The sequence below is a fragment of the Apteryx rowi genome, unplaced genomic scaffold (assembly GCF_003343035.1).
Source record: "Apteryx rowi isolate R43461 unplaced genomic scaffold, aptRow1 scaffold_16, whole genome shotgun sequence".
Taxonomy (NCBI): domain Eukaryota; kingdom Metazoa; phylum Chordata; class Aves; order Apterygiformes; family Apterygidae; genus Apteryx; species Apteryx rowi.
The window spans coordinates 1,150,454-1,178,433 of NW_020447863.1; the positions used below are offsets into that span (position 1 = coordinate 1,150,454).

The window sequence follows — 27,980 nt, forward strand, 5'->3', positions numbered from 1 at the left end:
GCAGAGACTTCAACAGATGATTATGGTTCATATTATTCATGTAATTTTTTGAATCCCTTTCTCTGCTAGGACGTGGTGGATAGATACTAAAATTGAAATATGCTAATAAATCCTCAGCCCCGTTCCATGCGAGGCGTCTTGATCTTCTATCAGAAGAATTTTGCTGACAAAATGATTAAATTTCCTGAGAGGTGGTGGAGAAATGTTTGGAAGGAGGGTTTGAATTTCCAGGAGGCAGCAAGTTTGGGGCTGCTGCGTGCTGTTTTGGCAGGTATTTGCCAATGTTGCATTTCATCTTGTTTATCTCTAAACTTGGAGAGTTTGGTTAGCGATGTCACACGCTGGGTGGCTGAAGTACAGAGATTTTTTTTAAATAGAAACACACAGAATATTTATGTGGTTGCCGACGCTTGTGAAAATATTAGTGGGGGAAAATATAACCAACTAAAGTAAAATGCCAGCAAACTATTTCTGAATTTACAGGACTGGTTCCATTTCTGACTGTTGCTGTTTCAATCCTGGAGCGTTTGTGGTCTATTTTAAATTACTGTAGCTCCTTGCGCTGTAAACGTTTTGGGGCCACGTTCTTCTTTATACTACGGCTGCTGCGGTGCAAGAGCCCCAGCAGGTTTGTCTGCTCGGGGACGTTTCCTGTTGCGTGGGGACAACTCATCTGCTACAGCCACGCGATCCCCCCCGCACGGTCCTCTGCGTTACCGGCCGGTCCGTATTCACTACCGGACCGCTTCTGCTTTTCCAACGCTTCCGCATCCACCCGGCGGGTGTCCGCAAACATGGAGGAAACGCGGAGAAGTGACCTGCTCTTGGCCGAGCTGGAGTTTGGCTGGGACGCCGAGACTGGCAGCTTTACGCTAGTGAAAAGCGCTCCTGTGATTTCCGGTGACCTGGAGAGTTGGGCCCTTGACTCCATATTTCTCTTCAAGTGATAAAAAACAGATTTATCTGATTTAATTTTCCTGAACAAACGTGTTTAATCTTTTAACGGTATTACAAACAATGTATTAGCCCCGAGAAGTCCTTGTCTGCTCTCCCCCGTTGACCCATGCAATCCTTTTAAGGAACAACACAAGTGATTTCTGTAAAGCTCTTAACATTAATGTGAATGATGTTGTTCTCTTTACCATCAAGTGCCTGACTCGGGTGCCCTGAGTTTCACGTAGTCAGTAACAAAGCGAGTGCAAAATAGCAGAAGACTCTTATTAGATAGAGATTTTTTTTTTCTCCCCCCTTTGGTACTCAGAGGTCCTTTTTCTACCACTTGGGCATTGCACTGTTGGCTCAAGTGAGAGTAAATTACAGGCCTAAGCACATTAATGCGCCTTTATAATGCAAAAGATGTGACTATTATTTTGTACTGAGCGTCGGTTAGATGCATATGAATGCCAGGATTTGGCTGCACGCCTCTCCCTCTTGAAGAAGTTGCAGTGCATCAGCGAATCGCTGATACCATCCTTGCAGAAGCTCTTAGACCCATGGCGGATATTAGGTAATATCAGTTAGCTCAGCTCCCTGGGAAAGAGAGCTAAAATAGCTTATATCGTTTCATATTCGGTGAAAGCTAATAGCTGTGGATCAAGCTGATGCGTGGTAACTTGCTGCAGATGTTTGGGCTGAATATGGCCGGAGCGAAGGCACGTTGCCTGGAACGGCTGGAGGCAGAAGCAGCTTTATACTGGAAGGAAAAGGAATAAAAATGACTCCTAGAAATGAGCAGTCCCTGCTCTGCAGTTTGCTCTATCTGTTTGGTAGCACCCGGCTACGCTGGGTCTCAAAGCTGAATGCCGCAAGTCCAGGGTGAGACCCAAATGGAAGCGGTGGTGCCAGAGACGTGGAAGGGAACGGCGGGAGCTCAGTGAATAAATCTAGAAATGCTGGGTTAAATAGGACCTTCTCTTCCAATGGACCACGATGTTTGCATGTTCACAATGTTCACAGCTGCTCTCGTTATCTGGGATCTCATGCTGGGACGGCACCATCCTGACCCGCGTCCCCTTCCCTAGCGGGAGGTTCAGCACACCAGCAACTCATGTTAAGGGGATTAAATATCTTCTAGGAGGGTAAGAAAAAGCCTGTTCAGAGGCGAGGGGAAGGAACGGTGCTGCAGCACAGCTGCGTCTTTGGCCGTAATAAGGAAAAATCCCCAATGGAAATAGCAGTGTTTGTTTCAAGGGGGACGTGCGTGTGCCGTGGGAAGGACTGGAGCAGAAATGCCACCGAGCTGGCGAGATGATCGACGCTGCCAGGCTGGTTGCGGCCAAGCCTCGTGTCCCCTTTCCAGGACCGGCCGGCAGAAGATGCTCAGGGACTAGCCAAGGCAGGGCAGAGGACGGCCGCTGGCCGCAGCCGCTGCAGCCGGCTGTTCGGGGACTTTGCGAGCAGGAAGTTTCAACCCGATCGCTGAGTTTAATAGTTACCAATGGACCTATCCTCCGCGAGCTTATCCAGCCCTCCTTTGAACCACATGCATTTTTGGCTTGCGGAGCATCCCCTGACGATTGAGTTCCACAATTTAATTATAAGGGGAAAGGAAACGGCCTTGGATGGGGGTTTAAACCGGCTGCCTGATCCTTTTATTTGTGTTGCCTGGAGGGGGATGAGAGAGGGGAGCAAGGGGAGAGAAGGTAGGGCTTGAACTCGATGCGCGGAGAAGGTGCAGTAAATGAACACTGAAATGGAGCCTTCCCAGGGACGGGATGCGTCGCGTGCGGCATGTGCTTGATCCTTTCCACGCAAATGAATGGCAGTTTGCGTTAGTGCTGTTTTACACTTCAACGCTGGTGTAAAGTGAGACTACGTTGGTGTAAACCCAAGCGTTCGGTCGTCAAAAAGTGACTGCCCGCAGCGCTCGGGCTGCCCGCTGAGCTGTGTGCGTGCAGGGGAGGGACCGAGGCGCGTCTGGCTCCGTCTCTGCCAAGGAAAGCCAAGAAATGCCCCAATCCTGGCATCGTCACCCCTATTTTAAATCCAGCAGGATTTTTCCTTTGGCAGGTGCCTGGGCATCGGAGCGGTGAGGTTGGTGCTGGGCTCTGGGTTCAAGCAGCTCCCGCCAGACTTTTGGCTTCCCTGGTATCTCGCAGCTTGCTGCTTCACCTGCATGGTCTTTTAACAAAAAAAAGAGCATTTCAAGCTTTAGATATCGGCTCCCAATGAGCAGACGCTTTTGTTCAGGATTTAAGCTGTTCTAGAATGTCCCCAGCAAATATGTTTTTGACATGGGCATCGTCATGGGTTTCATAGTGATTTCTTCTTTTTGCCGTTTGCAAATTTTTTCAGCCACTTTTTTATTCTTTTTATTTTATTTTTATTCTCGAATGAGCCATTTTCTAGGCACTTTGAACTGTGGACTGTGCTATTAGCATATTCGCAAGCCCTTGCTGGAAGCAAAACTCGGCTCGGGTGTGTTTGCCTGGGCTTTTGGCTTCGGAGACACTCCTAGGTCAACCCTGCAAGCGCCTTTGTGCGGCAGAAGAGGACTTTTTCCCTCGTCCGGTGCTAGACGTGACCCCGAGTGGGTGACGGGGCTGCGTCATGGCTTGTGGGACGTGATGGGTGCAGGTCCGTCCCGGGCAAGACACAGACAGCTGGATGCTCGGGACTGGTGGTTCCCGTGCGCGGGAGCATGGTGGGGACTGGCATGCTGACACCCGGCGCTGCGGCACGGAGAGGCTCTCGTTGGGCGTCCCCGCGACACCGAAAACAGCAGCCCTGCGAATCTTCGCAGATTCTTAATTGTATTGGTGCTGCTAAGTGGAATTTTTTATAGTCTTCCAGCATTGGCATGTATCCAAAATAATAAAAAATAGGAGTTACAACCGTTCTCTGCTTTATTAATAACTTATGGCTTTTGCATAATAATTATTCAATTCAGGGTTGGCGCAAGCTGAAATTGCTCATTAAATCTGTGCCTTCCTTCCAGCGGTACCCGAAGCAGCGGCGCCCTTCCTCCAGCGCGTCGCGAACCCTTTCGGTTGCTCCACCTTCCTCTAAAGAGCCAGCAGTGAAAACCGAACCCTCTTCTTGGTTGAAGGAGTAACGCGTCGGATGGGTGAGCGCTTGTGTAGTGCCGCCTTATCCAGGGGTCTCCAGATGTCGTCGGGCTGTTAATTAATTAGAACCTGATGACGCCTTCGTGAGCAAAGGTGGTGGTTTTTATCACTCACGGATAAGTGCTCTGAGCTGCCGTGCGATGCTTTGGGGACGGCACGCAGGGAATCTCCGTGTTTCACAGCTGGGGAAGCGGGGGCACGGGGGCGAGCTGCCTCGCCAAGGCCGGCGCGGGCGCAGCACCCGGCGGAGGTGCCGGCGGTCCGGTCCCTGCGTCCCTCTAGTTCTGAGAAGCTGATTAACGGCAACTTTTTAGGCGTGAATTTACCTGCAGAGGTGGGGGTCTCGACTGGGTGGATTTTATTCCCGTGGCCCCTCGTTCGCGCCGTGGGGTGGAGCTGAGCGGTCCCCTCCGCTCGGTGCGGCGGATGGGGAAACTGAGGCAGAGGGAGGGGAAGCAGCTATAGCAAGCCAGGGAGGAGCAGGCTGGTGCCACGGCCCTGAGGGAGCATCGCCTTGGCGTGATTCCAACCCAAATACGAGACCTTGGAGCTGAGGCTTGGAGCAGAGGCTGAGCATCCCCGTGCTGGGCAGCTCCTGGGTTCCCTCTCTCCCGGCATCAGGACCGTGGCTTTGATGCCCTGGGCTCTTCCACCCTTGTTCGCTCCTTTAAGTTTACAAAACCTCCTGCTAAGGTGTTTTTGAAGGTTACCTTGAAAAGCAACACACTCGCTTGGCAAAAATGGAATAAAGGCTCCGAGTACCCGGGGTCTGGCTGGAAGCCAGGATCGTGTTCCCGCAGCTTTCTCTAGTCCTCATCTTCTCGGATGTGTTCCCGGGCGCCTGAGGTGGTGCTTCCTTACGGCTTCCCTTTTCTGGCTGTGGAACGTTCTCGCCTTCTCCAGCCCAGCTCTGCCACGAGGACCACAACAGGGTTTTTCAAATTCAGCCTCAGGTTTGCGCAGTCTGGTGCATCATTGCGTCAAGCCTCCGCCACCGAACCAGCCAGCGGATGCCGGCGCTGCTGTCAGCTTGCATCTCGCTTCCCGGCCCCGGGGGCTTTAGGGCGTCTTGGCGAGACGGCGGCACGAGCTGTGCCGGGGCGGCAGGCCGGGGGACAGAGCTTTTGGGAGACCTCCGTGGCAGTAGCATGGTTTGGTGGGCTTCCCGACTGCTGCTGCTCCCTGAACGGGAGCCGAAACAGGCTCCATGGCAGCTCCCGCTGCCTCTCGGCGCAGAAGCAGCCTCCGTCCTTGCTGCCGAGACAGCTGGAGCCGTGGCTCCGCCAGCCGGGCAGCAAAGCGCTCCTTTTGCCCAGGTTATTCTGGATTATTGCAGTATTTCTCACTCTGCCGGCTCCGCGGAGCTCGGGGCGCACATGCACAGCGTTGCGTTTGGCTGTCCCAATCCGCTTTTGAGCCGGCTTCGTGGCAAAGCCCCGCAAACGGCAAAGCCCAGGGAAGGACTGCAGCGTTGCTGAGGTCAGCCCGTGGCCGGATGCTTTCGGAGAGGCGATTCAGGCCCTCCGATAGAGGGTGGAAGAAACGCAAGGCCTTTGCCAGTGCCTGCAGCCCCTCTTCTATGACTCTCTATTTTCTTCCTTGCCAGGGCTAGTTTTTTCTGAAGGTTTGGTGTTTCAGTTTTGAGACCCAAAATCCGTTGTTCTCGTGCCATCAGCATAGCGTCTTTGGGGGCACCGCTCCCTCTCCCTCGTGCAAGCACGGCCCCAAGCCCAGGTTCAGCCGCCCGCCGCGGCACGGCCCCATGGCACCGAAGGGCTTTCGGGTTTGGGGGCGGACGAGGTTATTCATTATTGCTGCTGCCGGCCGGACCTGGCCTCCAAGCACTTGAGATTGTTGGCACTGCTGTAATGCTTTTTGCTTAAGTCGAGATTTCGGGGACTAATTGCACCGAACGAGCGTAACTTGTTTTGATGCATGTTTTAAAAAGCTAAAAAGCAGGGGCTGCTTTCCCCCGGCGAGTTTGCGTTGACAGAAGCCCGAGCGCCCGGATCGATAAGGGTCCGCGAGGGTAATTGAGACGGGAGCTTGGTTTATTAAGTGAGTGGATAATTGCAAGTCTCTAGGTGTTTGTGCTATTTGCTGGTGTGAATCGAAGAACATACAGGCCCGGTTCAGGCTGCGGTTTCGCCGGTGCCTAGGAACTGGTGCTCCCCGCTCTGATTCGCGTTAGAAGAGAACAAAGGCAAAAAGCGAAAGCACCCACGACGTTTAACAGCAAGGGGTCCTTCTCGGGAGAGGTGCTGGCGAGGCAGCTCCCGCTGCATCTGCACGGTCCCTTTTGGGGAAGAGGGGGCTCCTTCGTTCCTTGTTGATATAAATTATTTTTTACCTCCATTTAATGCTTATTCAGCCACTGGGTTTTAAATGAGCTGCAATCCAGGCATCTGCTTAAGTCCGTTCTGGACCAGAAAAGCGTTGGACTGGGGCACAAGTGTGCAATAGAGATGTTAAATAATGTTAAATACTAGTGCTGAAGTGGAGCGTTAGTGTTGGGTCCTCGTGAAATGATTTGAGCTTTGTTCAGGTTTTCTGGGGTGGGGGCCCGGCCTCTTGCCCCTTCCGTGTCGTGCCCCGAATACTCACTTTTCCCAGTGAATATTATATAACAGCAGTCGCGTACAGGCCCTGAGGATTTACGTGCTATTTCTGAAAATAACCCTTGTTTATAACTCACCCTTGGCAGAAAAATACTTTAAATTATTGAAGCACCAAGCATTCTGCAAGGAAGCAAATGGAGATGAAACTCCCGTCAGATACAAATTGCTGGGCAGAGATCTCTCTTTTTCTGTATGTTTTCATTCTTTCAAGTGTTATCGGGAATAATGCACGGGGGCACTGGGAATTCGTAACTGGGGAGCTCGATCAGAAGATTCGTTCCTCTTTTAAAAAAAGAAAGAAAAAAAAAGGGATGCTCAGCGCCTTTCAGTTTTGCCGCCTGTTGCTGGTTTTATCTTAATATTACAGGTTATTATTTGTCTAGCTACATGACTCCAGGAGCTGACAACTTATGGAGTTATGCCCACAATCTTCTAGCTCGGTTTTGGAGAGAGGTTTGAGGTGCAAACTATGGGGGTGCAAACTATGGGGGTGCAAACCCCAGGCTACTCCATTTATTTATTTATTTATTTATTTACCAATCATTTCAATATATTAAAGCGAGCCCGCGCGGGGCGGCAGCGCTCCGGAGCGGAGCCCGGGAGCTTGACCTCGGCTTTTCCTCTTGCAGGCTCTCCGTGCAACTGCAGCGCGGCCGGCAGCGCCAGCGGCAGCGAGTGCGACGGCGCGACGGGCCGGTGCGCCTGCCGCCAGGGCTACGCGGGGCCGCGGTGCGAGAGCTGCGCCGAGGGCTACCACCCCGACGGCGAGCTGTGCCGGCCCTGCGGCTGCAGCCCCGCCGGCTCCCTGGATTCCCGCTGCGACACGTGAGTACGGCGGCGCGCGGGGCCGCGCGGTTCAGGCGGGCTTTTCGGGGATGGAGGATGCGCGGCGGGCACGACTGCGTCTTGTCGTCTGGTGCTGGCATTTAAAAAGAAAGCCCAAAAAAAAAAAAGCCCCAAAAAAAAAAGCAGGAAGGAAGCTGGCCTTATAAAAATTCATGAAGCATGTTCTTCCTCTCTTTCAAGAGCTGGATTATAAAAATATCCGTAGCCGTGGCAAAAGACCCAGCAGCCCACAAGGGAGTTAACTCTCGTTTCTTACTTGTACGTAAGCAGAAGCTCTCTGTTAATGCCTTGTGCCTCCATTAGTCCCTGTCGGACGCGATTTCCTTCGGGCTTTTAGCTTAGGGAGGGATGCACGGGGGTTTTTCAGAGGGTTTTTTCCAAAGGGATATTCATCGCACCAAGGACAGGCGAAGCTTCGTGGTTCGCCTTTGCCGAGTGTTGTGGAAGAAGCAGCTGCCTGACGGGAACGTCGGGCTCCTGCCTCGCCGGGTGTTTCAGGTATAGAAAAATATGTCTGGAAGCATCCGAATTTGCCACAGGGTAGGAAAATCTGCGTTTGGTCAGATCTAATCCAAAGATCTCATCTGGCATGTTGGCCAGAAAGGCAGATTGGGCGAATTTGATCTTTGAAGGCAGGGAGTGGGGAGAGGGGCTCCCGGCGTGCCCGGGTTAACAGAAGGGACATGTTCTTGGCCCAACCCTGAGTCATCGGAGAGAGCTGGAGAAATGGTGTCTCCCCACATCTGATTGTGTGGAACGAGCTGAGAAACGTCTTTGGAAACTTCGGGTGAGATGCTCCGAGTCGTGAAGGAGATCCAAGGGGAGTTTGCCTACTTAAATTGCACTCCGTGTGCCTGTGTGCATCTAGACCCTGAAGACGGGAAGGGACTCCTCTAGCTTTTCCTCTCCTGGCAGCACCATTTTACAGCCCGGAGGAAGCGGGAAGCTATGGATCATCAGGCATTTCGAAGAGGGAGCGCAGCAAAATTTGGAGAAAGCTTTGGGCAGGAGGAGAGAAGGGGAACGGGGCTCCCAGAGCGCTGCTCTCTATTTCCACAGCCTGAAACGACCTCTAGGGATTTAAAGAGGGGGAAAAACTAGGTCAGTCGTCTGTGCTGCAGAACCGGGGGCATCGGCATTGCTCCGAGCGAGGCAGATGGGCCGCCTCGTGCCGGGCGGCGCGCGCGAGAAATGAGGTGGGAAGCGCAACCCAGCGGGGCAAACGCGCTCGTCGTTTCGCCGGCGTTGGAGCGGGGTGGCTTTGGCTCGCGGCGGGACCGCGCTGGCCCCCTCTGCCGTTACCTGTGCCGGGATGGGCGAGGAGCGGGATCCGGGACCGGCATGCCAGGTTGGGCTGCTGCAGTCTTGGAGCTTTGGTGTTGTTCCTGCAGCAGTAGGGGCTGGTCAAAAACAGCGTTTAAAAAAAAAAAAAAGAGTGAGTTAAAAGAAAAAAAATCTCGAGTTAAATAAGAAGTAGCTAGAAGCCTGGGGCAGGGACCGGTGCCGTGAATGCGGCAGGCGCCAGAGGGAACCTCGCGGGAGCAGGGGGACGATCGATGTGATGATCTCCAGGGCGAGGAATGCATCTTGCCTGGAGCGCTCGCGGCACCCAGCACCGTGCAGTCCCCGCCGGAGATGAGGCATGCGAGCATTGCCCGACGCCAGCAAACAATTTCTATTTTGCTTACATTAAAAATACCTTAAGCTGTATTTTTTTTTTTCCTTTTCTTTTTAAAGCACCAACCAAACATTTACTTGCACAACTTAATTCCTGCGCGCTGGCTTGGGGAGAAAAGTCACTGCTATTCGGAAGAGTCTCTGAGCAAAACAGTAGCGTAATTTTTGGACTCGAACCAGCTTGGACAGCAGCTGGTTGGAGGGCCGGCCGGCCCGAGGGCTGAGCTCTCGGGCAGACAAAGCGTGCCTGCTGCGCTGCAGCCAGCTTGCACGGGCTTTTGTAAGAGCTGCTTTTTAAAGCGCCACCACGTCATGGTTATTAGTATTATTTCTAAGCAAACTCCGTATCAGTGTGCCATCTGACCAGCCAAATCCACGGATTATTAGCTAGACCTCGGATGCAGACCATCAAATAAAAACTTAACCCCCCCCCAAAAAAAAAACAACAAAAAAATCCCTTTCCTGAGGCGGAGAGTTGATTCTCGGAGTGAACATTGACCTGACGTGCTGTCAGCGCGAATGGGCTCCGCAGCCGCTAATCAAAGGTCTCGTTTATTTTTTATTTATTTATTTTTTCTTTGATGGTCTGGGGAGATCAGCGCAGCGTCCCCTCCGGCGCGGCAGGTGGCTTTGCTGTTTGGTGGAGCGGCTAGCTGGGGTGACCCTCGGCGGATGCCGAACCGCGCTTCGTTCGGACACCGGCTCGCCGCTGCGCTGGGCTGCAGCCGGCTGCTGCGCTCGGCCGGGTGCAGGATCGGCCTGTGCAGGGAGCGCTGGAGAATTTTGGAGCGGGGGAGTGTGTTGTCCGGGTTGCAAGAAAGCATGGAAACCCCGGATGAAACCAAGTTTAGTGCACTGTACAGAGGTGTGCTAAAGATAGCCAGACTGGATGCGTTCATAGTCCAGAGAGGAAGGGAGGAGAAAAGTGAGGTATGAAGTGACTTGGCCAAGGTCACATGAGGGCTGTGACTCACATGCTGCGGTGCACAGGCTGCAGCTGGCAAGCTATTATTTTTTATTTTTTATCTTTTTCCTTTTTTTTTTCCGCCGTTTTTGTGAGCAGGATCCTCTGCTCGAGCCCTCCCCTGGCGCGGCAGCTCCCCGGGCTCCTGGGGAGGCGCGGGACGGGAGCGAAGGGGTGCGCTGGGGCGGGTGTTAGCGATAAGCCTTCTCCTGCTGCTCCTCCAGCTCCAGCAACCTGCTGCCCAAATAAGAAGCGGGTGCGAGGAGCTCGCTGTTGAAGCGTACCTCTTATATTGAAATAATTTGCTGGTGCCCCCCTGTCCTTGTGCACAGGAATAGCCAGACGGGAAAGCGGCGGCGTGTGATATGTTCCTGGCCAGGAGGAGATTTCCAGGGACCCTTCCAATGTTGCCATCCCCACGGGAAATTTTGGTTTAGCCAACCTAGGTTCACCATCTAAACGGCGTTGGATTTCTTTTTTTTTTCAATTCCCTTAAAGTAGCCCTACATTAAATACCTAATACGCTTTGTCACTAACAGAAACACCCCTGGGTTAAAGCGGGGACTGCAGATTAAGCAGGGTAAGTTGCTCCATCCGCCCGTGCCTCAGTTTCCCCGTAAGGAGATGGGCGGTAGGGAGCTGATGCGTGGAGGCGCCGTCGGTTTTGGTTCGTGTCCTGTGGTCAAACGCCCTGTCGAAGCGGCCCGGGCAGGTCAGAGACCCGACCTGCCGTGGGCATCGGGCAGGTTGAAGCCACGTGGCGGGTTCCTGCAGTCGGACAGCGCAGCTGCATTAAGGGGAAGCTTTTCTTGGGGCTCCCCCAGCCTGGGCAGGAAGGGTCCCCGGGTGCTCGAGGTGGCGACCGTAGATGGGACGCCCCACGTTCCTTCTGCCTCGTGGAGGTTATCTGGGGGGAGAAGTTCTCATTTTGCATCCAGCAAACCTTCGTTTTTTTGTCGTTACAGACTGTCATTACGCTTTTGAAATCTCTTTTCTGGGTGGGAGCTGTGTTTCCGCCCTGCTCTGGTTTAGATCCAGCGGATCCCGTTTGGCTCCAGTAGATCGCACCGGGCCCTGCTCGCCTGAGGAGGTCAGGCCTGGGCAGCCCAGCTCCCCCCGGGCTGCTTTAAAACCCCAAACGCTTTTCCTCCTGTCTCGGAAGGGCAGCGCTCGTTTTTGCAGGTTGGTTGAGGCAAGCGGCGGCTCGTCACCTCCGAGCAGCGCCCGGCCGGCGTCGCTCTGCGGAGGACAGCATGGTCTTGTGGTGGAAGTCGTTACACGTGGACATCACAAAAGCAGTCGAACACCCTGCTGGAGCGTATTTTTCTGCCTGCCTTAACTCTGTGCAAGTCCCCTCTGTTTTATCCTCTCCTCTCCTTCGCAGCCGATTAGCTGCCCGTCGCTCTTGCCCCGCGAGCGGGTCGGGGTTGCACCTGCCTCCCTGGGGAGCCGCGGGAGCGAGCGGCCGCCTGGGCGCAGCAGCGGTCGGAGGGAGACGGCGATCGTCTCCCCGCCGATAACGGTGGCTTCACCCCCAGGGGATGCAGCTCCGGGCTGCAGCGGGGCCCCGGGGTTGGGGGGGGGATGGGGCCGGGGCCGGGGCCGCGGGGGCGACCGCGCTGGCCGGACACCGCGGCCCTTTGACATTTGCAGAATGGCCCTTCAGAGCCGCCGAGCGTCGCAGCTCCGTGGCGGGACGCCGTCTCCGCAGACCGCGTCCCCCGGCACAAAGCGAGGAATGCGCCGCACAATGGCCCAATGTCCGCGGCGATAAAGCCGCGCTTCTTCTGCCCGCCACGAAAGCCGCTCGCGCTGGGGCGGCCTCGTGGGCGTAGCGCTTCTCCCGCCGCCGGCACGGCCCGGCCCGGCCCGGCCCGCGGGAAGGGCCGTTAAATTARCGCCGCTTGGAAAGCGCTTTGGCTTCCAGCGGCTTTAGGGGGAGCGAGGCTGTGACGCCGAACCGTGTGCTGTGCGCTTTTCCTGCTCGGTATTTCCCCACGTGTTAATGTTCGAATTAATGGGCATAGAAGGGGGGAAAAGAAAAAATCAAGGCGTGGGTTATGATGGTTCTCGCGCGGCTCGGTTTGCTTGCGGTGAGCGTTAACGGTGCTGGTTTTCCATGAAAATGTCTTGGAGCGTTTAGTTTTCGAACGGTAACTTTTCTACGGGCGGTTTGAACTTGCCCAGAAAATGTAACAGAGACGTTTCCCCCAGCTACCGGCTCCTGTCAGACATCAGAGAAAAGCTGCACAAAAGGAGTCTTGCTCTCTAGAAAAACGAACCTTTTTAGCGACATCTCTTTAAAATCCTCCTAAGCTTTTGCAGCATCCTTTTGTCTTATTCCATCAAAGTGTGACAAAGCCTTTTCATAAGCGTTGTTTTACAGCTGTTCCTGGTTCGGTAAGGCATTTTCTCCTCATTCATGCGGAGCGCTGTCATTGCTGTTAATTGTACATGTTACAGGAACACCTCCGGGCCCTGCTCTGACGAAGGACGTGCGTGTCTTTAATAAGAGGTTTGCAGTCACCGCTGGCGAGGCAGCGGCTGCGAGGGCAAAGGCACGCAGGCCGCTGGAGCTCGAGACGCCCACCGGCTTTAGAGAGCAGCCCTCGCTTTCCTCGTTTTGCAGCGTGGGGTCCGTGGGCGCTCTCCTTGCTCACTAGTCGTGTGGAGCTGTCCTTCCAAAAGCCAAGTAGGTTTGATGAAAATCATCACCTTTGGCCAAAATGTTTTTTTTTTTTCCCCAATCCCTCCTTTTCTTACTCTGTGCAAAATCTTGCCAATCTTGTACAAAAAGGGGATAGGGGGAAAGCCTGGTGCTGGATCATTTTGGCCAGCTCTGGCTTGATCAGGCAGCCCCTGTCCCATCAACGGCAGCTGGGCATCCAGGTTCTTCTGGCAGCTGGGAGAACACTCAAAATGAGTTCCTTCCTTCCTTCCTCCTTGAAGGGAAAAAAAAAAAAAAAAGAAAGAAAAGAAGAAAATAAGCCATTAGAGCTTTCTAAAGGTTTTCTGTTACACCATTATACCATGCACAGCATGCCTCCAAACAGCCCTTAAGCCTATGGTCTTCCATCTTCCCATCCATCTTGTGTCTGTCATGTCCCCTCTAACTTAGGGATGTTTCTGCAGAGCCGGACTGGAGACCCATAGCATTGCTCCGGAGATACAACTGCACCTTGTGCTCTGGCTCAACCAGACAGGTATTTTAATGCTATCTTTTTTTCTTGCACCAGAGCCTCCAGTTCCTGTGCTGCTGGGTGCTGAGCGGTGCAGCTGAGGCTCCAGGCAGAGCCCATCAGGTCGGTGTTTCCTTTCCTGCCCATCAGACCTGGCAGAAGATTATCCATGTGATGCTCTGCAGCTTCAGGCCAGGGACGAGGCAGGATTGCGGAGGTGTTACCCGTTCTTCATGCTCTGCTCCTGCGAGATTTCCAAGTCGGGTTGTTAAGACCAACTGCAATCCTCCTGCTTAACGGTAGCAAGAGTAATGCATGGAGGGGGGTTCTCAGTCGTCTCCCCCTAACTTTTGTAGCTGCAGTTCTGCACTCCCATGGAAAATCCGACTGCGGGGAATGTTTTGTTGCCATTCGTGACATGAATCGTTTTGAGAACCACGACATTTCCAGCATCCTATGGCTGTTTCCCCTTTGGTGGAATAAAAGGTGGCTGTAGGGGGTGGAAGTGAAATCAGGCTGGCTTTTACAGATCTGTTTGGGGGTGTAGGGTGCTCCCCCCAAGTGTTGCATTTACAAACCCCCGCAGTGCCTGTTTTCCTGGTGTTTGACTCCTTTATCCCTCCCCATCCCTTAAGGATGGTCCACTTGCCCGTTTATGTTCCTCTGCTTCTCCTGCCCTGTCTTCTCCGTGGAGGTCCCTTGCTGTCCCCCAGCACATCCCGAAAACCCCTTCCCCATGCCCAGGATTGTGTGGGATACCCTAGTGCACAGCTGACTCCGTGCCCTGGCTTTGGAGTGCTGCCTAGCGGCCGGATCCTGCCTGCTGGCAGGTGCTGCCTGTCCTGGGCTGCTGGCTGGAGGCAGCGAGAAGGCATCTCCAAGGGTATCACGTGAAGCCCAAGGGCAGAGTCCTGCCAGGCAAGCGGATCCCTGAGCTCTTTTGGGGCCTTTGGGGTCCCAAAACTGTCCTGTAGCCCTTCCTGTGGAAGGGTGTAGATGAATCGGATCTGAGCCTCGAGCATGGTCTGCCTCTATCCCAGCAGGCTGCTTAATTGCTGCCTGGTCCTTCTGCCAGCATCTCTCTTCCTGTTGGTTTTTTTAATCATTAGGAAACGTATATAAAGTTGATGGATGACGTGATGGTGCTATTCACTACCTACATGGTCTTAAAAGTAAGTATATTCGTAAAATGTAATAGAAACCAAGGCTGGCAGCAGACTTCTGTTACCAGAAGCTTGTTTTTGTCCCAACACATCCTCCGTCAGTTCTTGTGTGAGAGCTAAAAATTGGCTGGCTCCAGCGGAGTTAATAATCATCTGAAATGGAGTTGAGCAATTGATGCTGCTGCATCAAAATGTTTCCCTCCTCCCTTCCCCCCCCACCTCCCCCAAAAAAGAAATTCCTGGCTTATACTCAAAATGCAGTTCAGTTCTCGCTCTGCAAGTATTAAACTGTGGGTCTTTTCTTTCAAGTTTCTGGATTTTTATGGGCACAATTGGTCTGTTAACAGGACTTTTTTTTGTGGTTTCAATGCATTTATATCATTGACCTTTGCTTTAAAAAGTGTCTGACAGTCTTTACTGGACTGGAGCTATGAAAAGGGATGTTGTAAGGGGGCTTATTTCTATAGAAGCAGTGACCACAGGCAAAGCTTTATATTTGCTGAGTGATTTAATTCTTGCACATGCAGAACTTGGCTCTGTGCCATATGTAACATGTTGAGAAAAGGTCTGCTTGAGAGGCATTAAAACCAAACTTTCCAAAACTGTTTTTTTTTAATAGCTTTCTTTCCTGTTATTTTTAAGCTAACAAGTAAAATCAAGAGACATTGCCCCAAAGTGCTGCCTTGAATTCTAGCAGAGTCACTGGGGAAATAAGCCTCTTTTTTTAAAACCAAAGTGGGAGTCTGGATGGAAGGATGCCAGCTGGGAAGAGCGGGAGGGTGTCATTAAAATTAAGGCTTGATCGAGAGCACAAGGGAGATTAAAAGGGGGCACCCAGACTCCGGGGAGGAAGCCTGGGAGGGTGAAGGTTGCACAGCCTTAATGCCTGCTCCTGTCAACTCCTGCTCGTGGGACATTCCCCAAAGATGTTTTCAGTCTAAATATTCGCCGCGGGCAGAATTGCATTCCTCACCTGAGGCTTTTTGTAGTGCCCCAAGTTTGCACTCTGGAAATATCCACTCTCCCTAAGAGCATCAGCTCCAAGTGTGCCAGGATTAGTTGTTTTTCCCTTCTTAGCTCTGTCCATCTCCTGCTTACCGGAATATCTGTCCCCTGCTCCATCTTTCAAATGCTGGCCAGTAGTGGTCAGGAGCAAACAAAAACCGACTTTTGTTTGCTCTAGTTTTAAACACTATGACAGCATTTTGATTACTGTTAGGTCTTGTGAAAAGCTTTTTTGAAAGTCAAGCGTATTGAGCTGCTTAACAGCATCCCTTTAAATTCTGCGTCTGCCTGCTGCAATTCCTGATAATGGTCTGGAGAGCAATGAAACATCATCTTTCTTTCTTTCTTGTAATCAGTCCTTAAAATATGTCTGAAATTCTTATTCTGAATGTATTTAATTGCATAGGCTCTTGGGCAAAGTTTTGTATTTTGGTGTGCCTTTGAGTATTTCCTCTTTCTTTGGCAAACAAGCGAACAACAGAAATACTAAATTATGCTGATTTTTAACAGAAGCAATCTCTTTCCCCAAACATTGCAAACTATTGCATTTTAATTAAAAACAACACATAAACAGCGCGTCAAGCCATTTGGAGCCTCAGCCTCTATTAGTTTTAATCGACAGATTTTTCCAGGAGCTTTCGGAAGCAAATGGTGCCTTGCACGCTCTTCGCCGGGAGGAGCGGCGCGGAACCACGGACTGTCGCCGCTGCGGGCACGCCGAACGCTGAAATACTGAATTAAAAAAGCGCGTGAGGTTAGGCTGGGCTGGTGGGTGCTCGCCGGGGTGAGCCGGGGGGCCGTCGCCCTGCCTGTCTCGCCGCCGTCTCCCTGGCTGGTCGGTCGTCCAGGGTAGGTGGCCCGGGGGGGAAAGCGGGGTGTTTTCTAGGGAAGTGCTGGAGGGTTGATGGCAAAGAGTGTTTTATCCGTCCCCGTGATTTCTCTGAGATTTAGGCCTAAATACTGCTCGTGTTTATAGCTCCTTAGGAAAGCGATAGGCTCCTAAGCCTCTGCAGAGAGGCTGGCATGGAAAGCCAAGGGCATCCTTGGCTTCTTGCAGACTCCTGGTGTTTGATCGTGTCAGCTAACGTGAATACGCGCGGTGTGAACGTTGCAGAGCTCCACCACGGCGCAGGCAGGCTCGGCGGCACCTGAGCCGCTGCGCCAGCTCCCGGGAGAGCCGCGGCCGGCCGGGAAAGCAGGTGGCAGGCTGGAAATCGTCCGCTCGCCCGAAAAATTGGGAGGTGCCGCTCAGCGCCGCGCCAGAGGCGAGGTGGTTCTCCACGCGGCTGCTCTTCCGTCGTTCAGGCGTCCGAGCCTCCCGCGGGGCCCTGCGACCGCCGCAGGTGCTCGCGGGACCTGGAGCCGGGCAGGGCTGTCGGGAGTAGCTGCCAAGGGCTGGAGGATGGCGGTGGCTTCAGGCCACGGCTTTCGGAAGCACCTGGCGCTTTCTGCTGCCCAGCTGGTTTTTGAGGGACAGCGGCTCAGCCCCCCACGATTCCCTGTCGCTTTTGGGGAATCGTTGCCCGCGTGTTGCACGTCGCGCTCCCGGCAAAAGGTTCCCTCCCCGGAGAGTGAGACCGAAGCAGCAACCGCAGGTTTTTACTTCGGATGCCGCAGAGCACGCTCCCGTTTCATCGTGTGTTTTTCTCTGTGCAGAGATGGGAAATGCCAGTGTAAAGTTGGTGTGACGGACCTGAAGTGCGACCGGTGCAGTGATGGATACTACAGGTTTAACGACACCACCTGCGAGCCGTGCCAGTGCAATAACCGGTCCCAAATCTGCGATGCGGTAACAGGTAACAACCTCCCCGCTCGTGACTTTGGTGGGGGCAAACTTTGCCCGTCTCCCCCCGTCTCTGGTTTCTGCCGGTTTCCTTCAGCAGACCTCCGCTCCCGCCCTGTTTATCCACAGCTTTGTGCCTCGAGTGCTCCAAATCGTTGCCTTCGAGACGTAAGATAAAAAGCAGGGCAAGGCTGGGGCTAGTCCTCTTCTCAATCAAGTCAGCAGAGGCTTCGTTATTGAGTTTGCAGGTGGTGGCGCTGAGCCCTCGCCCTACGGCGGCTCTCGGAGATGAGTGCGCCGTTGTTCTCTGCCCTTGCCCAAACCCACAACACGGCTCTTAAGGAGCTTTTGTTTAGCTGCTGTTTACCTGGAAACATGTACCGTACTGGCGCAGCTGTAAGGTGACTGCTGTTGCCACAGACAACACGATCAGTGCTGGGGAAAACCTGCGGTCCCTCATTAACGTTCCCCAATCTCTACAAATTTGCCTCATTCGATTCGTTGAACGTTTCTTCGACTGGTTTTCGCTCGCGCAGACGTTGAGGGAGCGCAAACGTCGAAGCGCCCGTGCTTGAATAGCTCACGGGAAGGCAGGGAGAAAAGAAAATTGCTTTCCCATCTCCGCTGATGGGAGAAACCCCGGAGGAGCGATGTTAGGTGACTGCCTGGCCCATCCCCACTTAGCGACAAAACTCGCACTTTAAAATTCAAATTCTCATCAAAGCGTAGAGGGTGAAATGCAATTCTGTAATATTTTATCCAGGAGCTTAGAAAGAAGTAATAACTTCAAAAAATTTGCAGGCTATTTTCATGCCTGGAAAAGAGGCAGAGCTAATCACATATGGTGTTTCTGGGCAAGTTCTGCACTAGCGTGTGCCGCCTCGCTGCCTGTGCGTTTGCAGCGACGGCACGGGGGGCCGCGGTGGAGATTTTGCCCAGCAAATGCCCTGGTCCTGCCCGGCAGGGCACGTTTCTGTGGACATCTGGGGAAGCAGCAGACGCCAAAACTGCACTCCTCGAGGATGAAGTATTGCATTTATTCCTGTGCTGAACTCGAAGTATGTGCTCATTTCCCACTAATATCAAAGGAGATAAGATTGTGCCTAAAGCTATGTACACAGCAACTGTTTGGTTGATTTGGAGCTGGGTGTGTGGGTTTTTGTGAAGGTGTAAGATAATCTGCTCTTCCCTTTTCTCCCTCAATCTTCCTCCCTCTCTTGAGAAAATACCAGCCAAGAGCTTGCCTCCGCGATGAGGCCCTTCAGGCAGCCCTTCTGCTGGGACTGTCCAGCGCCGGCTGCGGCATCGCGAAACAAACCCCTTTCCGGTTAATGACCTATTGTTGATTTGAGAAAAATCCTTTTTTTTTCCCCCCCTCCACCCTTTTCCTCCATCTGTTTTGTTGCTGCCAGAAAAAAACAAAAAAAAAACCCAAACCAGAGAACAGTCAATAAAAACTAGATCCGACGTCTAATAAGCAGCACAGGGCTCTCGGCCTGATCTGGAGACCGCGCTGTGTGTGACCTCTCCAGGCTCGTACCGACTGTGCCGTCTTTGTCAGATTTTCAAGGTTTCTTCTGCATCACTGCTGTACTTTGGGCTCCCTCTGGCGGCTTCGTGACCATCTCTGCCTGACCTCCCTCAGCTGTAGCTGCGTCCGGGAGGAATAGTTAAAATCACTGGGCTGGAAACTGGGCAGCCAGGAGCTTCCCAGGCAATAGCGCTCCCTTCTCCTCCCGTACCCGGCGTCGTATCCGTGCAGGAAGCACGGGCGCCTCTGCCTAGCTGGGGTACCACGAGGTTTCATCGTTCCCGATGGCATTATCGGGATGGGAAGTGCTATTAATTATTAAGGCTTTCCACAGCGATACCTGATTCAAGCCCGGAGCATGCTGTGCATGGCCGAGCGGCTTGCTGACTCACTGGAAACGCAGCCATTTGCAGGGCTGGGGTGGACGGATGCAAGCAATTTCCGCTGATGGGAGAGACGGTGGTCCTGAAATGATCGGGACTGCACGGAAGAGCGCAGGTGTGATTCCAGATTTACATCTGCAGAGCATGATTAAGAGGCCCTTAGCGCTGAGCAGGCACGTTGGCTCTCCCCGAGCGCGTCAGTCCGGGGCCTCCCGGCGAAGTAGCTGATAGAAGATTGCAATTTGAGAAACGGAGGCTGGAAGATAATTTTTTCCCTGCAACACGGCCCTCTCTGCCCCAAAACTACCAGCTCATGTCTGACGGGCTGTTGAGGGAAGAGCAAACGGTGCGTGGGAGCTGAAGCCGTGCACGTGTCCTCGGTCACCCTCTGCACGGGGGAACCAGCAGCCTCCCAGAAGCTGCCGCCGCCGTCGCCAGGGTTTTCTGTCTTCCGTTGGCGCGAGGGTCGGCGGCGAGGACGTGCCAGGCTTGTTCAGCTGCAGAGTCACCGCCGTGAAAAGACGAGTGGGAGCTCTGCAGCGTGGTGGATGCGCCTGGTGTTCAACCTGTTCCGGCATTAAGAAGGAAATCTGCTGTGTTTAGTTAACAGTCTCGGCATTAACCCGGTTCGGGATTTTATACGTGTGGTTAATGTTGAATGAGACTTTTCCATGCTCCGTAGGACTGCCAGCTTAGCTCTGCGAATCTCCTCTCTGGGCTTCTGTGTGCAGTAAATAAACTGCTCTGTGCCACCCTGGTTTGTTATAAGGTGGCTGTTGCCTTTCCAGAGTCTTGTACTTGGGATTTAATCAAATAAGCTTCCCTCAGGTCACCGCCACCTCGGCGAGAAGGCGGCTGAATTACAGGATGTTCCTCTTGATGGATGAGCTTTTGGTAGAGGCTGCGTTTCGATAACTGGGAAGATTTTTCTTTCTTTGTTCGCAGTAATATCAAAATGCAATTTAGAGGTCCATTAGGACGCAGCCTCTGCTAAGACACAGCCCGTCAGTTTTCTGATTCAGGGGCTTCCCTCGGAAGGGGATGTGGCTCACGGGAACCCCATTTCTCCTCTGTTTCTCCGGGAAGGTCAGTAAATGCTGCTGGCCTGTGCCTGCAGCAAATGTCTCTCCTGCGATGGGTGTAGTGGAGCTGGAGCCGTGCTGTGTGGGATGGAGCCGTCTGCCCCCAGAGCAGCACGGTGACATTTATCTCCCCCTGAACACCAGATCTGTGGTGTAGGAGTAGGTTGCCCACAAAAAGGGACAGAGTATTTTTACTGCTTGCGTGCTAGTGTGGTTATAAGCTATTCCCCAAACTGTGCTGATTGCCTTCAGGAAGGAGCTCTGCTTTCTCTTTATTTTGAAAACTGCTCAGTCTTGCTCTGGCGGAGGGGTCAAGGCTGCAGCATAGTGTGGTGGGAAGCCTCCATGGAGCGGAAGTAGCTGCTTCAGCGACACGTGCTGCACCGCTAGGACGGACGCAGGGGAGGAACTAGGACTTGCCCGTGTGCCCCTGGGGTGATCCTTGTGGGGTTCAGTCCATCGTCCTGCCTGCTCGCCATCAGTGTTTCAAAGGCGTAAATTGGAAGGAACGCTCTTTGGGTGGGGAATTTGAAGGAATCGGGATCCCCTTTCACCAGCACAAATACGAACTAGAGCTCTTTTATTTGAAGACAGTTTAATGTTGATAATATGTGTTTACCTGTGCTGCCCTTTAAAGTGATGAGCTGCGGGTAGTGCTGCTGGGGCCACCTACTTTTTCACGTTACATGTGCATGGGGAGGTGGGGAGCGACCATCAGAAGGTCATAAGAGGCCAGGACTGTGGCCAGCATTGCATCTTAGCCGGGGGCTATCCAAAATCACCAGTGAACTCTACTAATTGAGAGCACTGCAGGTGTATTCTTGCTCCAAATGTTCTGCTCCAGTTACTGCTGCCGAATGGACTGCTTGTGCTCCGTGTCCTCTTCCCTAGGCACCTGCCTGAATTGCCAGGAAAACACCCAGGGAAAGCACTGCGAGCAGTGCAAGGAGGGCTTCTACAGCAGCGCCCGTCCTGGCCCGGCCTGCCGTCACTGCCCGTGTTCAACTGTAGCATCTACCGGCACCTGCCAAATAAGTAAGGCTTTCGTTTTGGTTTAATTCTTCACCTAATTAAAGTAGCTCTTTTCAACGCGTTTCAAAAGTAAATTCTGTTCAGAGTGGGTCATTCCAGTGAGTCAATCTGCAGTCCGTGAATCTGCCTTTCATGGGCACTGGGGCATCTCACTGGAAGCAACGCATGCCACGAGGAGCATATGCATTTGTAATTTGTAGTGTTTTGCTGGTGCTTGCGTTGGTGCTAGTGAGAGGAGCCATGCAGTGGAGAGCAGTGGAAGTGCCTCGCTAAAGGCTGTGGCCGCTTGCTGAGGCAGATCTGTCACCTTTGCAAAACTTTTGCAAAGGCAGATGCTGGGCTGCAGGCAGCCTGGCTGGGCTTGGGGCAACCAGGAGATTCAGGAGATGCCCAACAGCTCCGTGTGGCCTTTCATGCCTCTATGAGCCCTGCTCTGAACATCTGCACAGGACTCAAACAGGGATCCATCCCATCTTCCAGCTATATTTTGATATAACCAAGAGGAGAAATTGTATCTGGAATAAACATATGTAAGATTTTTTTTTGATAATCTCTTGATCAGTTTTGCAGTTGAGCCTTCTCTGGCTTCATATAATCCATAAAGTTTTTGTAGGTTGCTGACATCCCTGATACAGTTCCAGCTGTTTGCTAAAACTGGCTGTTTGAGATAGAAATGTTCCGGAATCATAATCCGTTTGCCTAGCAACGTGCTAAGCCTGCTCTGTGATGCTGGTACTGGGAATTAGAAACCTCCAAACCTTTTTTTCCCTAGAAACGGAAAATACTGCAGTTTAAAAATCTGTACTTTCGGATTCATCTTTTAGCTTGATTAATACCCTGTGGTGGCTGATTTTGTCACACTGACTTATGGTCAGGTTCCACAGAGCAAATCCTGCGGTGGTTTTTTTTCTGCAAGGGGCTCCGGCAGGTAACCGTTGTGTTTTCCATGGTGTTTAGGACCCGGTGACGCTGCCCCGACGTGTGACAAATGCAAAGCTGGGTACACGGGCCCCAACTGCAACCAGTGCGACAACGGCTACTACAACTCGGACAGCATCTGCGTGAGATGTCAATGCAATGGGAATGTGGACCCGGCCCAGTCACCCAGGGTGTGCGAGCCGGACAGCGGGGAGTGCATCGGCTGCCTCTACCACACTGCCGGCTTCCACTGCGAGGAGTGTCAGGAGGGCTACAGCAGGGACCCCGAGGGAACCAACTGCACCAAGAAAGGTAAAACGCTCTTCAAACCCATGTCGGAGCTTGCTGCGCGGATCAGATGGGCACAAGCTGCCTGGAGGCTGGGGAAGGAATGTGGTTAACTGTTTGAGGAGCATTTAGCAGTTGAAGGTGAAGCAGCTTTCAATTCTGCCAAGGTAAATGGAGAGACTTAGTCCTCCGAAAGGGCCAGTTCAAGATGGTGCTCAGGAAAGACTTCCCCGTAGGCAATTTCTTATACTTGTAAAGCTTTGTCTTCTCTTACCAGAAGCTGAGCGTGGCCTACATTGAAATGAGCAGCAGCGATACTTCTGACATGCTGTTTGCCCTTGGCGAATACCTCTTGACAGACAGTTTCTTATACAGGTCAAGACAGTGCACTGTGGAGAAATCTCCACTGTCTTGACATGGGAAAGTACCTGGGAAACGTCCTTTCTTTCGGAGAACTTTTCCATGCTGGCACAAACAGGTTTTGTATTCATTTGGCCTGCGGTACAGGAAGCAAAACTAGACCATAATGACATGTTGGTGCCTTCTGGCCTTGAAATCTGTGATTGAGAGATTCAGCTCAGTACCTACCCTGCTTCCCAAACTGTGGCAGGCAACTCTGGGGAATGAGCTAAAAAATAAAAAGTATTTGCTATAATTTTAAATGTAGGTTTTCAGATTTCCATTGCTTGATATATTTGTTCTCTTAGTGCCCAGTGAATTGTACTTATTGACGAGTCCATTCAATAGCACTGTTTAGCTCCCTAGAAAGGATGTTTTTAATAACGTATGTCACTTCTCATAGTGTGCAAGCAATAACCAGCTACTCGGAACAAGCTTAGGTATTCTCATTTTTGCTTTCTAAATAGGGGAGCCAAAGCTCAGAGAGGTGAGATGCAAACTCGTGTGGCAAGTCAGCACCAGAACCTGCTCTGGGGGTCACTCATCAGTCTTCAAGCCACATCTGAGACATGGCATGTAGGATTCTCAGATGCAAGCTCGCTCTGACACTTAGAGAGTCTAATGTATAGCAGGTTGACTCATAGTAAAATGGGAGAAAATAGAAAATAGGTCTTACATTGTCACTTCACTGGTTATCAGGAAGTTGTTCCACAAGGTGGATCTCCAGCTCCATGCATAGAAACATTGCGGACATTGCTATGTATTAGGTAAGAGAACACAGAGTTCAGGAAAGTACCTGGGCCCAAATTCATCCTTGTCACCAACAGAGATTTAATTCAGATCTTCCATTAGGAGCTAATGTGGTTTTCACTCCCATGCTGCTCTCTGGAGGTGTAATCAGAGTCCTTCTCTGTGCAGGGAGATGATCAATATAAAAAAGTTGAATGCTTATTAGCTGTAACTTTACAGTTACAGGGCTGGAAATGGCATTTTTGCTTTGGCTCATCCATTACCTCCCTCTGCACAGCTCTGTCTGAGCGAAGAACTATACGACCTTGCTCCATTAAAATCCATATGCACAACTTTGCTTGTATGCTTGCAGTTTTCACCACTTGTTTTATCTTAATGACATTGTTACAGCCATTTTCTGATATGGGAAAAGACTCTCTCCTCTTTCACAGGGACTGGGACATGTGCTCCTCTAGATTTCTTGTTTCCTTGACACCTGCTTTTTCTCTTTCTTATTAAGCAATTAGAAAGACTTTCAGTTTCTTTCCAGTTTCTTACATGTGGTTGGTCTAAAAATTTAGATGCTGCTGGTACTATATATTAGCTAATTTTAGGTTAAGATTTTCATAAACCACTAGTGCATTTGAGTAGCCTAGTTCTGAGTGGCTTCTAGAGTGAGATCATTACCAGATCTGCAGATGGAAATGTTAGGGTTTAAGACTCCACTAAGTAGTAGCGGTTCATAAAAGAAAGCATGTTTTGTATAGCCCAGGCAAAGTTAAAGCCAACCTCAAGTATCCACAGGGATTGTTTAGGGTCAAAGCTGACCAAGATTTTGATGCTTTCAAAGCTGGTTGACAGAATACTGAACAGACATGCAGCATGACCCAGTTGGATGGTATTCCCACCCCAATGGTGAGGCATAATGGAGATGGACTTAGTGTTGCAGCGTGGCGCTGTGCCGCCCAGCAGAGCATTGCAGCCTTCCCCGAGTGCTGCTGTGTGGCTGCTGGAGGTAGCCTGGCTCCTACCAGTGCTCATTCGTTACATGAGATATAAGAAGTGATGCAGAGACTCAGTTTTAATCAAGCAGCTGGAGATGAGGCTCATGTCAAAGCTGCCAAAGCAAGCCATTGAAGGAACAGCTGCTGCACTCAAGGAGCTGTTCTGGGACATCTGGAGAGCTGGCAGAGCTCTGGTGAGAAGCAATAGGCATCGTTGTATCATGGCACAAAAGCGATGGTCCGCAGTCAGGATGCGGCACTGGTTCCCTATGACGCTATGCTCCGTTCCAGGAAATGTTTTCACCCTTGTTCCCCTTGCCAGAACTTTGCTGATGCTGACTCATAAATAAAGCCCAGAACAGTCCTGTTTCCTTGCTGGTGAATCAGGCATTGTCTCTGTTCTTTTTTTTTTCTAATTATAGCTACTGGTAGGGTTTGCCAGGAATTCAGTACTGATGAAGGAATTTGGAAAGAATGACTGAATTCCTCATGCCCTTCTCCAAGAGTGATATCCAGGAATCTCTTGCTCCTGTCATGTTGCTTCCTACTGTTAAATTCTGCCTGTTATCACACAGAGAAACGCCTTCTGGCACTCAGCATCCTGAGTATCCTTATCAACCTAATTCAGGACATGCAGAGAAAAGAGAAGTTGCTCCAGGGAGGGACTCAGAGCAGGAGCCTTAATTAGGTGTGTGACACCTCCTCCGGAGAAGTCACTTTCTCCATTGCCTGAACTAGGAACCCAACAGCCCAAAGCTAACGTGCGTGAGTTCCCCCTGAGGGCTTGTGGCAAGAGGCAGCTGAATATTCACAGCTCCTGTTGCCATTGGAGATGCAACTGTGCAAAATGAATCCTTCAGAAGTGACTCTCTTCTTTGGTCATAATTAGCAGAAGTTTTCTCCAGGAGAGCTGGATCGATACAGCATGGCACCATCAACTGTAACTGCTACAGCTGTAGGTGGGTCTAAAATGAAGGTGCATTTCTGATAGCAGAACGAGAAATGGAAGATAGTGGGAAAGGTGGTATAGAGAGTTGTGTGGAGCAATGGGTGTCAAGTACATATTGGTCAATTGTAGATTCAACTTCTAGAGGGCTCCTGCTGCATTAAATTGCGAATCTAAAATAGATCAGGTTATTCCTGTGAAGAAAACACTGTATTATAAGTGCATATTTGAAAATATCCAGCTTTCTGAGGCCTAGAGCTCAACAGGTTTGAAGAAGGGTTAGTCATTTTGCACTCATAAAGAGTATTAAAAGTCACATAATGATGCTTTGGAAACACATGGGTTCACATGGGTTAACTAGTTGCTGACTCCTAGATCTGAGAAGGGAGTTATCCCATGTCTGCTGGAAGAGAGGGAGATTCTTGGTTATACTGTGGTGGGGAACAGGTTGCTGAAGAAAGAGCTGGTGATGCAGTCTGGCAGTTTCGATGTTCTCGTCCCTTATGTGCAGATGTGTACCATCGGCTGAAACCAAAACAGGATCCAATCTACCTTCTGCTGTTTTCAAATGTTCCATGAGAAAGAACAACCATAGTCTTTTTTGCTGTGATGCAGCTACCTTCTGCCTCTGGTTATGCAGACTTGGGGTTTCCGTGAGTTTTGTGCATGACTTCATTCGAAAGCAGAACTGGGATTATTTTGCCCTTCTTTCTACAGCAGTGTAAATTTTGAAAGCCAGTAATAAACACTGTGATGGCAGAATGCTAATGGCTCATTGTTCATAACTTGACTTTTGATCTTATCGTACAAGTAAGGCAGAAACAATCCTGTGTTGTGACTGTAAATCCTATGTCTAACGCAGTGTGAAAGGTGTAAGCTCCTGGTGTCGCAGTACCCTCCTGGCCTGACTGTGCAGCCCATGTGGACAACAAGCGAAGCCCTGGCTTCATTAGACTCAAAGTCCAAACTCTTGCTGAGCTCATGGAGCCCAGTTTTCATGTACTGAATAGGAGCTGGACTGGGTGACTTGCATTCATCATGAGCTCATGTATGCATCTCTGAACCTTGGCTAGTGCACCTATCCACCCATCACCAGATTTTGGATAATACACTTACCTGTCCATCACTAGGTTTTCACAGGAACTCTGCAGTCAGTGAGCACTTAGCCTGCAGAATTATCTTGAAAAAAAAAAAAAGGCTAACTATTTTTTTTAATTATTTTGAAAAAATTCCACCTTTAACAGCGTAGGCTTAATTGCCATAATAACTGAGATATAAATGCCAAATCTCATATTTCTGTGTTTGGTTCTGGCTCATTGTATTTTTTATTGATCATGATGTTTGTTTGTTTATTTTGTAGAAGTCACTCTTGGCCCAGAAACAACAGAGTTTAGAACCTCTGCTCCGAATGCCAGCAGGGCAACGTCATTTTCAACTGCAGTGATAAACAGTACGTTGTCACCAACAACTATACAGACTATATTTCCTATAAGTTCCTCTGACAATAGCACTTCTGCTTTTGCAGATGTTTCATGGACTCAGTTTAACATAATTATTTTGACAGTTATCATCATAGTCGTTGTCCTACTAATGGGCTTTGTGGGAGCTGTCTACATGTACCGTGAGTATCAAAACAGAAAACTTAACGCTCCTTTTTGGACCATTGAACTCAAAGAGGACAACATCAGTTTCAGCAGTTACCACGACAGCATACCCAACGCTGATGTTTCAGGCCTGTTGGAAGACGATGGGAACGAAGTTGCACCGAACGGACAGCTAACACTGACAACTCCCATGCATAATTATAAAGCTTAAAAGAAGAAGCAATCCAGCTGTTCCAAAGTTGGCTTAAAAAAATTGCAGGGCTTGTTGAAGGGGTATCAGGATCCGTGCCAAGGCTCCAAGCAAAGGAATTTGCTCTTCAGATACTCTTACGCTGGGCATGCTGTAGCTTGCAGGTGAACAGAAAAAAAAAAAAGTGTAGTACATCCGAATTTCAGGTAATGTGGTGAAATGTGTTCGGTTTCTTGTTCTCCGTAAAGACCCATAGAATTCACTGTTGCTAAGGATTTAAAATTATGCTGATCTTAAAATATATTTTTTTATGACGAGGTGGTGGGGTGGAGAAAGCAATACCCCATGATTAATCAGAAGCTACTTGACTTCCAGCCAACCTAACACTTATGCCTGCATCCTTTATTTTGAGAAGTAGCTTGTGATTTCACGGTGGATTTTCAGGAAATAGACTTTTGTAAAGACTTCATATTAGTTCCTGATATGAACTTGCTTGAAAAGGGAGGGGGGAGGAAGGGAAATCATTGTTCACTGTACTACCAAGAGGCAAGTAGAGGAGTAAGTTACACACT

At 51.0% G+C, this 27,980-nt stretch overlaps 1 protein-coding gene across 1 annotated transcript; it reads left to right on the forward strand.

Annotated features, from left to right (window-relative positions):
- The first annotated feature begins 794 nt into the window (after positions 1–794).
- MEGF9 (multiple EGF like domains 9) lies at positions 795–27,908 on the forward strand. The gene is made up of 6 exons (XM_026059781.1): positions 795–900; positions 7,315–7,510; positions 17,176–17,315; positions 21,190–21,333; positions 22,288–22,560; positions 26,975–27,908. Exons 1-6 carry the CDS (start codon positions 795–797, stop codon positions 27,427–27,429), a joined length of 1,314 nt encoding a protein of 437 aa, XP_025915566.1. The 3' UTR covers positions 27,430–27,908.
- Positions 27,909–27,980: the final 72 nt, after the last annotated feature.